This window comes from Trichosurus vulpecula, chromosome 4 (assembly GCF_011100635.1).
Source record: "Trichosurus vulpecula isolate mTriVul1 chromosome 4, mTriVul1.pri, whole genome shotgun sequence".
In the NCBI taxonomy this organism is placed as follows: domain Eukaryota; kingdom Metazoa; phylum Chordata; class Mammalia; order Diprotodontia; family Phalangeridae; genus Trichosurus; species Trichosurus vulpecula.
Window position 1 is genome coordinate 339,425,793 of NC_050576.1, and position 12,752 is coordinate 339,438,544.

At 34.8% G+C, this 12,752-nt stretch overlaps 1 protein-coding gene across 1 annotated transcript in view; it reads right to left on the reverse strand.

Moving 5' to 3' along the window:
* The window catches only part of MYCBP2 (MYC binding protein 2), a 342,008-nt gene that overhangs the window by 155,692 nt on the left and 173,564 nt on the right, over window positions 1-12,752 (reverse strand). Inside the window, exons 33-37 of the mRNA XM_036754198.1 lie at window positions 12,000-12,221; window positions 10,286-10,477; window positions 7,495-7,701; window positions 3,798-3,929; window positions 2,611-2,789 (exon numbers count right to left, since the gene is read on the reverse strand). Coding sequence (XP_036610093.1) covers window positions 2,611-2,789; window positions 3,798-3,929; window positions 7,495-7,701; window positions 10,286-10,477; window positions 12,000-12,221 — 932 coding nt within the window. The remainder of the gene's footprint in view (window positions 1-2,610; window positions 2,790-3,797; window positions 3,930-7,494; window positions 7,702-10,285; window positions 10,478-11,999; window positions 12,222-12,752) is intronic.

The following is a 12,752-nucleotide window of genomic DNA, read 5'->3' on the forward strand; positions in this document are numbered from 1 at the left end:
TAAAGCAGGGACAGATTGTTAAGAGAGAGTGGTTAGAGCTAAGGGAGAGAGCAGGCATGTCCTAGCTGTGCTATGAGTGCTTGTTGGTGGCAAGGCCCCAGCAGGGGACAGGGGGTTTTATTGAATGGCTTGGCTTCCTGCTGTAATGTCGTGTTTTAGATTCTTTGCTGTTATTATAAAGGGGATTTACTGGTTCTGGAATTTGTTTGCTGCTTGGATAGGTTGGACTTACTGGTTTTGGGACCTGGTTCTCTGGTGTCTGAATAAATGGTCTACTTCTTCTGCCTTCTATATGGAGAGTCTCTTATATTTTGCGATACAGAACTACATAGGCATATTGACAATTATCATCTATATTGTGATTATTGCCTTGCTAATACACCCTCCCTCCCCCAAAAGAAGGCTGATGACTATACATTAGAACATAAAAACAAATCTATCTAGAAGTCATAGGCCATACAAGTATGTTACTACACAGCTTTCACACACCCCACGTAACCTAGTATCTGCTTCTCTACCTCCACTGCCTCATGATAGCCCCATTTACTCTGTTCCCTTCCTTTAAGATAACCTGATAAAAACACAGCATTGAATCAAAATGCTTTCGGTTTTTTTTTCCATAGCCTCAGAATAAATCAGAAGGGCCTAGAGAGAATCCAGTACAGGATGCTGGCTGTTCCATGAAACAACACTTCTTCATTCTCACTTTTTGGACAGATGTTATACATTATTGGAAGGCTAAAATTTTCCATAAAAACCTATAAAAAGTATAGGTCTTCACAAAAACACAAGAGAGTATGTAATCTTTATAATGGTAACAGCAATCCCTCCATTTCATTGCATTACAGAGCTCTCATTGGAAGACACCTCCGAGTCCTCTAGTCCAACTACTTCATTTCAGAGTGGAAAATAGAACCTTGGGAAGTTACAAGACTTTTCCAAGGTTGCAGAAGTACTGTCAGCAGTATAATTTGAACCCAACCTCTTTGGCTCTAATACTCTTTCCATTTCAGATTCCCTCTGACAACTCTCCTCTTCCTCTTTGAGTGTACAGTAGACTCCAGCACTAGTTTCTAGTAATAAGCCAGGTGGTTACATTTCTATGGTTTCATCTCCAAAAGCCTTTCATCAGAGGCCTCTACCACACTCATGTCTTTCTGTGCTTCTTAGCACTGGGGAAGAGAAAATAGCAACTCATGGTATTTATTATTAGCTTCTTCCCCATCAAGCAGTCTTTCCTTTAGGTGCCTGTGGTACCATACAAGATCTCAAAGAGGACAGAAAACATGTGAATAAGAATGTCTTCTTGTGATTTCCTGAAACTACAATGGACAGGCCTAGTCATTGTTCTCTTAACATTTTAAATATTAAAAGGTTCATGGGCAGGTTACTTCACGCTCTCAATCAAGCTGAGTAGAAAGGACTTTTCTGACAACTGATGGAGAAGATAGCCAGCATATGATAGGTAGGGCAAAGGACCAATCAATTAATAAGCACTTGTTAAAGTACCTATTATATACTATATTAGGTACTATGCTTAGCACTGGGAATCTAAAGACAAAAGTGAGATAGTCTCTGTCTACAAGGAACCAACATTCTAAAAAAGGATAAAATTTCGGATATAATTATGTATGTAATACATACATACATATGAAAAAACCCCACCCCTCAGGTAGTTTGGTAGTGGTTAGGGGAAATTCTGAAAAGATTTCATGTAAAAGATGGTTATTGATCTGAGACTATGAAGGCAATGAAGGATTTTGAGAGATGAAGGTAAAGAAGAAGCACATTCCAGACATGGGGGCCAGCCAGTGCAGTGTAAAAGCAAACAGAAGAGAGATGAAGAGTCAGCTATATCCAACAGCAGAAAGTATATTATTGCTGGATCACAGGATTAGAACCTGAAGTGACCTTAGAGACCATCTAGTCCAGTCCTCCTACATTTTAAAGAAGAACAACTGAGGCTTACAGAGCTTAAGTGACTCCCAAAAGTCATGGGATCAGAAATAAAAGGGTCCCTAGGTCTTATGTAGGTTACAAAGAGTAAGCAGCAGAGCCAGAAATAGAACCCATGCTCTATGATCACAAATTGAGTGTTCTTACCACTATTCTATATTGGCCCTTTGAATGATCATCCAATATTGCAGCAGGATTTTGTTATGATAGGGTATGGTTGGGTATCAAGACTATTAAATAAAATAACATGGTCAAGAGTAATGTTCTAAAAGCTATACATGTACAATGAAGATGATATCAGATAATTAATAACATCCTGAAGTATTCATATTTAAAGAGAATACTAAAATGGAAAAACAACTCAAAATGAAATCACGGTAAATGATGGCTTCAAATTTAACAACCATTTATCAAATATCCAAAGGGCTGTGCTTGATACTAAGAATGAAAAAGAAAGCATAATACCTAACTTAAAGGTAACTACACAGATAAGGTACTAGAAAGCAGAACACAATAAATTCCAAAGAGAGGGACAAAAGTGCTGACAGGGCTCATGGAAGAAAAAAATTAAAACTGAGTTATAACTATCCATGATAAGACTTTTGCCTTATAGGTAAATGTATTAGCTCTTTTTATTAAAAACACATCACCTACCTATAGTAAAGGATTTGTGGAATTTGTCCTCTTGTTTGGTTTGTGCCATTACTACTTAAACTACATGTACTGAATGTAAATGTTACACCATCAGGACACTGGACTGTGGTCATTCCTCCATCTCCATTGGCTGTACGGCTTCCATAATTCCTTAAACGAACAGCATATTTCACATTTTCCTTTAAAATAGATGATGCAATGTTAATATGCATTTGTAATTTATGTGTGATATATACTAAGATAAACTACTTTATACTGTGATTCTTTCTCAAGCCAAAAAGCATTTATATTAACTGATTATGTCTCAGTCGCAAAGCTAAGTACTGAAGATACAAAGAAAGGCAAAAAATAGTCCCTGATCTTAAGGATGCCATGGTCTAATGGGGGTGAAACATGTAAATAACTAATTATAAACAGGACATATACAGGATAAAGTGGAGATATTCAATAGGAGAAAGTGCATAAATAAATTTACTTTGAATTTTTACTTTGGCTTATATAATTCATGAGCAATATGATGAAGCACAAATAATTTCACAAAAGACTGCAGGGATTGAGGGGACTGTGTCTTCACTATATTCATTAATGTGGTATAAATCAATGGAAAGATATAAAAATGCCTTCCTGTTTAATCAGTGTGATAAGAAGAGACAATGCTCAAAATAGGTAAAGTACAAGGCATGCATTGGTCCTTGATGTTATAGGCGATACTTTATTAGGATATTTTGGTAGTTCAATAACTAAAGATCCTTTTATAAGGTCTAAAGTTGACTTGCAAATTATTAATTTCTGCTCCATAGTTAGATTCCAATGTCTTTTTTAATGATTCAATACAAAAAAACATTATTAATAGCAAATCCAATTGCATTCAATGATAACAATAAGCTTTAGCATTTTCAACACTTACTGTTTATAGTTAAAACTGTTTGATGGTTTTGATTTGTAGGTCATATAATAAGGTACCTATTATGGTTATCATTATTTATACACAAAGTCAAAAATGATGAGCCTTACATACAAAGATGCAACTCAATACGTTATTTTCAGGTAGAGGTCGGATTGGGATCAGCTATGTAAGGAAATTCATAACATCTTTTCACAATCTTTATGACAATAAAAAACTCACTTTTCTTCTTTAAAGCATTATTATCCATTACCAAGAAAACATAACATTTTTTTCAACTTACTTTTAAAGGAACAACTTTATCAAGTCTAATTTCAGCTATGTCACTAGGGGAATCATCAGTTGTATAGGTTCCTTTGACTAATTCCAAGGATGTCCATCTGTGTGAATGAGTTGAATCTCCTGCATGCTCACTCTAGTTAAAAAAAAATAGTATTTCCATTTTAAAAGCTCCAGAATGTGTGACCATGAAAAGTTCTATAATGCTTACGTGGCAAAACTTTTAAAAGTCTACAAAAATATTTATTTCACTGATGATCTTCCAAGCAAATTTTCTGATATACAAAATACATTGTGAGATCATGGTACACAAATCCTTATGGATTTTACTTTATTATTTGAATAATCAGAGTTTTCTACAAATACCACAGCTGCTTCTCCTTCAATGTTATGCAACTTTCCCCCCTTTCTTTATAGGACTACAGGATCATAAAAAATCCTGTGCCAGAAGGGATCTCTGAGACCATGTAGTCCAACCTCATAAATGTGTTTCTAAAATACAAAATTATTTATCTACCAAAATACTAATATACTTAGAATCATAATATTATGAGAAACTAAGTTATATGCAATAGCAAAAAGCTTCAGCACTTAATATTTGTTCTTAAGATTATTTTTAATCTATGAGAAATTATACATATTTTATAACTAAAATAGTTCTTCAATGACTAAATCCACTATGATTAGTGGATTATTTCCTAATAAAATGAACAATTCGAGTTCAGCATTCCCCAAATACACAAGAAAAATTTCATTGGGTTCTTTCCCAAGTGCTGTTTCTATGCCTAGAATGGATTCCAGCCACATTTGTTTCTTGTGAAATCCTTTACTTTTTTTTTCAAGATTCAGCTTGGGTGCCAGTTCTTTGAAGCCTTCATGAACCCCATAGCTATAAGAGATCTCACAATCCCCATTATCTCAACCCTTCTTGCTTGACCTCTCCTTCAGAATTATCTACAAATATATGTTATTCTAATCTTAGATTTGTAAGGTTCTTGGGGTGATAGACTATGTCACAAGGACCTAGCACATTCAATCAATGTATGAACATTCACTAAGCACCTACTTTGCATCCAGGCACTGTACAAAATGCTGAAGATACCTAAAAATCAAACAGTCCCCACCTTAAAGGAGTTTTCATTCTTTTGAGGAAAGATAGCCTCTGTGTGTGTGTGTGTGTGTGTGTATATGTATAAAAGTACATACAAAATATGCAATGTAATAGAGGTGGGTGGGAAAGATGCTAACAGCAAAAAGGCAGGAGCGGGGGTTCAGTGAGGGTAATCTGTAATTGGGAAAGGCTCCTGAGGAGTTGGTATCTGAGCTGAGCTTTGAAAGAAACTAAGTATTTTAAGAGGCAAGGAAGTAAGGTCCATTTCAGGCACGGCACACAGCCCGTGGAAAGACACAAATCTGCAAGATGGAGTGTCATGTGGGAGGAAAAACAAGAAGGGCAGTTTGGGCCTAATGAACAATAAGGGGAGGGGAGTGGGTTGGAGCCAAGTTATGAAGAACTTGAAATGCCAAACAGAGAAATCTGTATTTGATGTTAGAGATAATTAGAATCCACAAGAGTTCACTAAGCTGAGAGGAAGGCCAGGATCAGGATGCATTTTAGGAAAGTTCCTTTAGTAGCTATGAGGGGGATAAAGTAAGGAAGGAAGAGAATTGAGACTGGGAGACCAATTAAGAGACTATTCCAACAGTGCAGACAAGAAGTCAGGAGAACTTCAATTAGGGTGGTGGCCATGTGAGCAGAGACAAAGGGACTGGTTTGAGAGGGTACTGCACAGGTAGAATCTACAACACCTGAAAAGTGATCAGCTATAGGGGGGTGAGGAAGAGTAAGGAGTTGAAAAAGACTCTAAGATAGCAAAGCTGGGTGACCTGGAAGAAAGACAATAACTCTGGAAGAAATATGCAAGTCTAGAACAGGGCTTCTTAAACTTTTTCTACTTCTGACCCCTTTTTGTGTTTCAGTAGCATTCGTTGGCACTGCATGGGCATGATGGCATGTGCAGTGCAAGGTACACATGTTGTGTGTTCAGAACCAAGGCTGCAGTGATATTGCATGATGTGACACGGGCAAGCGCTGCCAGAAACACCTCAGATTCATTATGCGTTTGATTTTGAATTTTTGGTTGTTGCATGTTCAGAAACCTTTTACTGTTGCCAAATTTTTCCCATAACGGGTCATGACCCACAATTTAAGAGGTCTAGAAGAGGGGTGGGTTTCGTAGAAAGGATAATTTTGGTGTTCTGAATTAGCCATTTTGATTCTAACTAAAAAACAGCCAACAATTCTGTTCACTTTTACTGATATTCCAAAACTCCTCACCACAAGTATGCAATTTCTACCTTATTATCTACATATTCCCATAATCCAAGATTATCTGTGTAGCTATTTATAGATTCTACTTATGCATAAACAGAAATCCAATTAATTTTCTTAAGAAGTGATGCCAGATATGAAAGTCACCATTTGTATGGGGTTAAAAACTCCAGACTGAGACTGAGACATGAATTATAGTACTAGCTCTGTCCCTAAGTAGTTATGTGACATTTCTTGAACAAACCACTGTGAGCTTTTGTTTTCTCAATTTTAAAGTGAAGGAGTTTGGTACCCTTAACCTCTAATATTATATGATTCCTGTCTGAATGACTAGACATATCCCATTGCCTAAAATAGAAATTTGTATCCACCCTTGGTTTTTGCTCTGCTTTATCATAGCCAAGTTCTAAGTAAAGTTACCATAAGACTAAAGAACCACGAATTAGAACTTTGTCGCAGAATTTCCCAAACACTGGTCCGTAGGTTGATTCTAGTCTGGAAGTTAAATCTTGTCTACTACATAATAGCCACACTTAACATGTATCTGACTCTAGCTCAACACCTATAAAATGGTGCTCAATTACAGTTTCTAATCTTTGGTCTAATCTGTTTCTAATGTCCCCCTAAAGAGGCTACTGATAAAAAGGGCAGTGGCCTGTTATTTTTTACTTGCCTTACATGATGGCTTCCTGAAAGATCTGTTAAAGTTTTAAATTCTCCCTAAGTTTTCACTAATTCCTAGGACAAGGATAATAAGTATTTCATGCCCTGTAGCATTGAGGACTAGTATAAATATATAAGATAACATACAGAATAAGAGAATACAGAATTAGAACAAACTTCATCTAGTCCAGGATTTCTTAGCTGGGGTCCTCCGAACTTTTTAAAAAAAATTTGGATAACTGTGTTTTTAATATAATCTTTCCTTTGTGATCTCCTGCATTTCATTTTATTCATTTAAAAACATTATTCTGAAAAAAAAACCAATATTCTGAGAAGATGACAGATTTCACCAAAATGCCAAAAGGGTCCATGAACCGCTGCTCTAGTTAAACGTGCTGTCCAAAGGATGAATACCTTCTACAATGTCCTAAAAAATGTTATCTAACTTCCATCTGAGCACCTCTGGCTTTGGGAGACTAAGTATCCCCTCAAGAAGGTCATTCTATCTGTAGACAGGTTTAAATGTTAGTAAAACACTTTTTTTGACATAGAAACTTGTCACGTTCTAATTGTAGCTCATGAGTTCTAATTCTGCTCTCTGGAGAAAAGCAATCTAATACCTCTTCCAGATGATAATCCTTCAAAAAATTTTTAAAATTCTATCATGCTAATACCATTGTAATGCTAACGCAACAGCAGTACTTACATCATCAACTAAGACCTCTAATTCATATTCATGAATTCCTCCTCCTCCATAGACAGAAAAGCCAACCACAACTATACCAGGTTTGTCTACAGAAAAACAGATTGCGTCAGGAGACCCATTTCCAGTATTCCAACTTCTTCCTTGACTTGTTTTAGTAAATCGGTTGGCACTGGATTTGACAGAATGAAGAGAGTTAAGTCCATCAACCTGTTAAAATGTAAAATAAACCATTAATAATTTCATAGTTCCAAGCAGCAGTATTACTTTACCAATACCTATAAATTTTATCTGAAAGTTTTTAGACAGTAGCCTAATATACAAATATATACTACCTGATGTTAATTGGTTCCTCAATAAAAAATCCTGGGTAAAATGATATCATAGATAGAAATTAGTCAACAAGAAAGTTTTATGAAAGGGAGATCAATTAAACGATGGGTTTCATAACTTTGTACTTAGATAAAATATTACCAAAATTTTGAAATGGTATGAGGTGAGGCAATATTATCCAGGAGAACTACAAGAACAATTCAGACTTTAGCATTCTAAGTGTAACTAGTAGAAAAACAGCATGTTCTCAGAGCTTCATTTAAATTCACATACTTGAATGACTTTCTGGGGTGTGTGTGTGTGCATGTGTGCTCGTGTGCATGTGCTGAGGGAAGGATGGAAGGTGGGAAGATCTGTCATTTCACGACTGTGGGAAACTCCCTCTACTCGTGTAGATCAGCAACTATTCAGAAAGACCTTATATCACCAAAATATATTCACTTAAAGAGCAGTTTAAATCAAAACAGACAAAAAGCAAGATACAGTGATAGCTTTTTAATATTTACTTAAATGATTGCAAAACAATGTTTGCTGTAAAAATGCCAGCTATATTTTGTCAATTATAACAGAAAAATTGAAATTTCAGTAAAGAATACCAATCCTACAAACAATATCAATTTAATAAATAGGTGTCCAAAGCATATGCCTCTGATTTTACCAAATACGTAATTTGGTGTAGGGGTCAAGGAAAATTGTTCTGGTTTATGGTATATTAAACTGAAAGGCCTTACTTCTGACCCAGGCTGGCCTTCGAGATCCAAAGAAACTGGGTAGAAGAATTTGTGGCTGGACTAACTAAAAACAGGCCTTCCAAGAATACTCTAAGAGTGATGTGGAACCTCCAGGGTAGGTCTACGGCTACTCTTTTTAAGTTTTGAAGATTACCCTGGGTTAGAAATGTAAACTCTAAGCACAACTAGATTGTCAACTATTTGACAATATATTACATATATCCTTGGAACCCACTCAGAGACTACTTAGCATATAGTAACATTCAAAAACAATTATTTGAATTTGAAATACAGTATGTGAGGGAACCTGGGATCCTCCTGATTCATAGCCACCCACACACAGAATAAATTTCAGAAAAGAATGTTTCTCAAACTAAGGCCCTGGAATTCATGTGGAGGGCAGTACAATGAGTCAGCATGTTTCTCTAGACAAGTAAGGAATCTGGATTGAAGTGGTAAGGAGAAGAGAAGAGCCTAAAGGACGATACCAGAGAAAAAGTAATAATAAAAATAAATTCTATAAAATTTTAAAATGTAGCAAGCTGACTTAAATGTACTGATGCTGAGTGAAGTGAGCAGAACCAGGAGAACACTGTACACAGTAACAGCTACAGTCAGTGTGTGATGACTGACTTTGATAGACTTAGTTCTTCTCAGCAATGCAAGGACCTAAAACAATTTCAAAAACCTCAGGATGGAAAATGCCATCCAGATCCAGAAAAAGAAATAGGGAGTTTGAATACAGATCGAAGCAGACTATTTTCTTTTTTTGTTTTTGTTTTATGTTTTGCTTTCTCATGGTTACTCCCATTCATTCTAATGCTTCTATACAATATGACTAATGTGAAAATATGTTTAATAGGAATGTATATACAGAGCCTATATCGGATTGCTTGCTGTCCTGGGGAGAGGGAGGGGAGGAAAGGGGAGAAAATTTAAAACTTATGGAAGTGAATATTTAAAACTAAAAATAAATAAACTTATTAAAAAAGTAAAAAAAAAAAAGACAGGAAAAAAAAAACGTAGCAAGATACCAGCCACAAGAAATCCCCAACCAGAAATTTGGTATCTAAGGGCACAGGATACTTGGTAGCTTTTAAATACTATATTTTTTGATAACAAATACTCAAGTACTCAATATCTTCAAAGTTTTTAAAAGGCATATCAATTTTGTGAGTATTTGAAGACAATTAACATCCTTCCAAGTCCTCTCTTCAAATAATGGTATCAGGAATTTAATAAATCCTTATTGAATAAATGACTGACTTTTCATTGTAGAGAAAAGGAAACTGAGCAATAGAAAGGTAAAGTGACTTGGCCACAGACACACGGCCACAGAAGGGCAAAGCCAGGACTGGCTAGATCCCTGGTATTTTATCCTCTAATTTATTGCTCTTTCCACTCTGTCACACTTTGTCTTCACTAAAAACACTTGTGACCATAAAGTAATCCAGGATTTTGAGCTTTGTGAACCTTTATTTCCCAACTAAAAATTATTCTGTACTGCTGTCTTAAAAAAAATAAAAAGATTTTAAGCATGTTCAGAACGGGCTGGATTTGCCAAGAGACCATGTTCGAAGTATTTATAAATGAAGAACAAAAACAAAGTTTTGCCAGCTTTCTTTAAACTGTATGCTTAGTTTTATTTGAAAATTACATTTAAACAAAAATCTTACAGTTCATTTAAAAGCAATACATATTATAAAATTGTTAAGTAACACATTCATTACCTCAGATCCAAGGGCTGATGCTGTAAGTTCACTCACAATACTGGCAAGTAATCCACAAGTATTAGAGACTAGATGAGAGGAGAAGAGTTCGTTTTCTCGTCTTAGGCTATTTCTGACCGGTAACACAACAATAACTAACATCTTCTCCAGAACTTCACGAAAGCTTGTCATTCCAGAGACATTCTCCTCACTCTATGATGTAAGGAAAGATAGAATAAAAACAGAATATATAGAAAATGCTGCCTTAATTTCTTCAATATGGGCATACATTCAAAATAATTTTGTGTTAAAGACTAAGTTTTTAAAATTTATGCTTGGATAGAAATTACATTAAGTCAAATTCAGTGTCTAAACTCATTTTTTCACTTGATCACTTTTATCATTTTTTCATTTCTGTAATAAAAGCACTTTTAAACCTTACACTAAACTTGACTCATGACAACTATGTAAGAGGAGTTGTGCAAGTATTATTACAATTTTACAAGCAGGGATAATTGTTTGACATTTTCTACATGTTTGATATTTAAGGAAGAAAGATAAAGTGATTTCCCAAGGGCACAAATCTAATTAACTGTCAGAGCCAGGCCTCCAACTCAGGTCTTCTGATTTCAAAAGCTTTCTGTTATTTTTTATTTTAACAAGGAGTAGGTATCTATTCTATTTCATGTACAAGAAAAAGGAGATTTGAAACTATGAAAGGAGCTGTACATAATTTCACACTAGTTTGCAGAGTCAAGTCTTAGTGTTTGATCTTGCAGTTCTCAGCAATGGAGCCTCCCTTCTTCCCCAGATACCCCAGATGGTGTATTTCACTGTGTAATACAATTTAACATTTGTTCTTACATTTTAAAAATAAACAATCATTTTATCCTTTTTGATATCTGAATAAGACTCCAAGAATGCAAAAAACCCATTTAAATAAAAATTATGGTTTGTATAAATTAATTAAAAGACAAATATAAAGGAAAAACTGATTTAACTGAGGGTTCAGCTAAGACATATTTAATCCTAAGAAAGGATATAGGATGACAACTATAACAGTAACATCATTAAGCCTTCTGATATATTTCAAACACATTGTAAACTGTGGTCAGAAGGGATTAACAGAGTGATTTTGTTTTTGAATCCCAAATACATAGGGAAATAAAATTCTATTTTGAATGAAATATGTATTAAAAACTCCATAACGATAATTTAATGTAAAATATACATATCACAACTCCATTTTGAAATGGAAGATAGCATTAAAAACACAAAGATGTTGCAATGTCTTTTTTTCTATGAGAAAGCATGGAATTAAAAACTGAAGATACACAGAAAAGAAATCTTATATGTATAATTTCTTTTTTGGAATGTTTATACATAAATTTTAAATAGCAGTGAATTTCAAATATTGGTATTCTCTTCCAAAAAATAATTTTAAGGCTCACATTTCTCCATGGTAATGCCTTACCACAATAAAACTGATATTTAATGATTCTGGAGAAACTGAAACAAAATTAAAATGTACAACTGGGAATTCTCCTTAAAGCAGGTTAATCTTGTGAAAATTAGCAAAGGAGAAAATTAATATTTGGCAGCATATTAGAATTAGGTTAGAATAAACAATGACAAAAAGTAAAAGGTTTCATTTCTTAATTTAATAAGTAAAGGTCAGTTAAAATTTCATTTCCCTGGGAAAAATAACAAGAAATACTTCAAAATCAATTCTGACCTGACTGAGTTTTTCCATGTGTGCTACCAACAGAGGAAACCGGTGAGCCAGGGCAGAGTCATTTTCAGTACTGACTTGTTTAACAATGGATCGAAGTAATACTTCTCCATCATAGGCAATGGGAAAGATAGAGGTCAACTTGACAGATGTGTGACATAAAGCTGACATAACAGCTGCAAGCAGTCGACTACTTGATGTCTTGAAATTTGCTTCTTGGATATCCTTTGATAAAAGAAAGACCCAGGCCCCATCCCAAAATAGATTAATGTAAATTCCAAGTCTTCCGAGGCATAAGAATTAAATAAATACAGATCAATGACAATGTTTTTGGAATTAGATATAATTGCACTGAAATTCAGATGCCTACTTTTGCTATGAAATTCTATAAAAACAAATGTTAATATTTAAAAACAAAGATTTTTTTAAAGATCAGTTACTGATTCCATGGAGATTAAAAAATATCGAACGAGGAAAGTTCAGGGAATCCTTCTTCAAACTTCAATTATTATACACATCCATAGCTTAAAGTTCCTACTGGCTGGCCTTTTTCAGTACTATCTGAAAAAAGATCGTTTCAATACTAGTGGCAGTTTCTTGTCCTTTACATTTGTGCCATACTGAGCAAGCATTAAAATTTTTCTCCTGATCTTGGTTTATCTAACTACATAGTAAACAGGGCAAATCAGAAACCCCTTGCCTTTATAACTTTATAATACTACCCAATTATCCCATGTTAGTTATTCAGAAAAATAG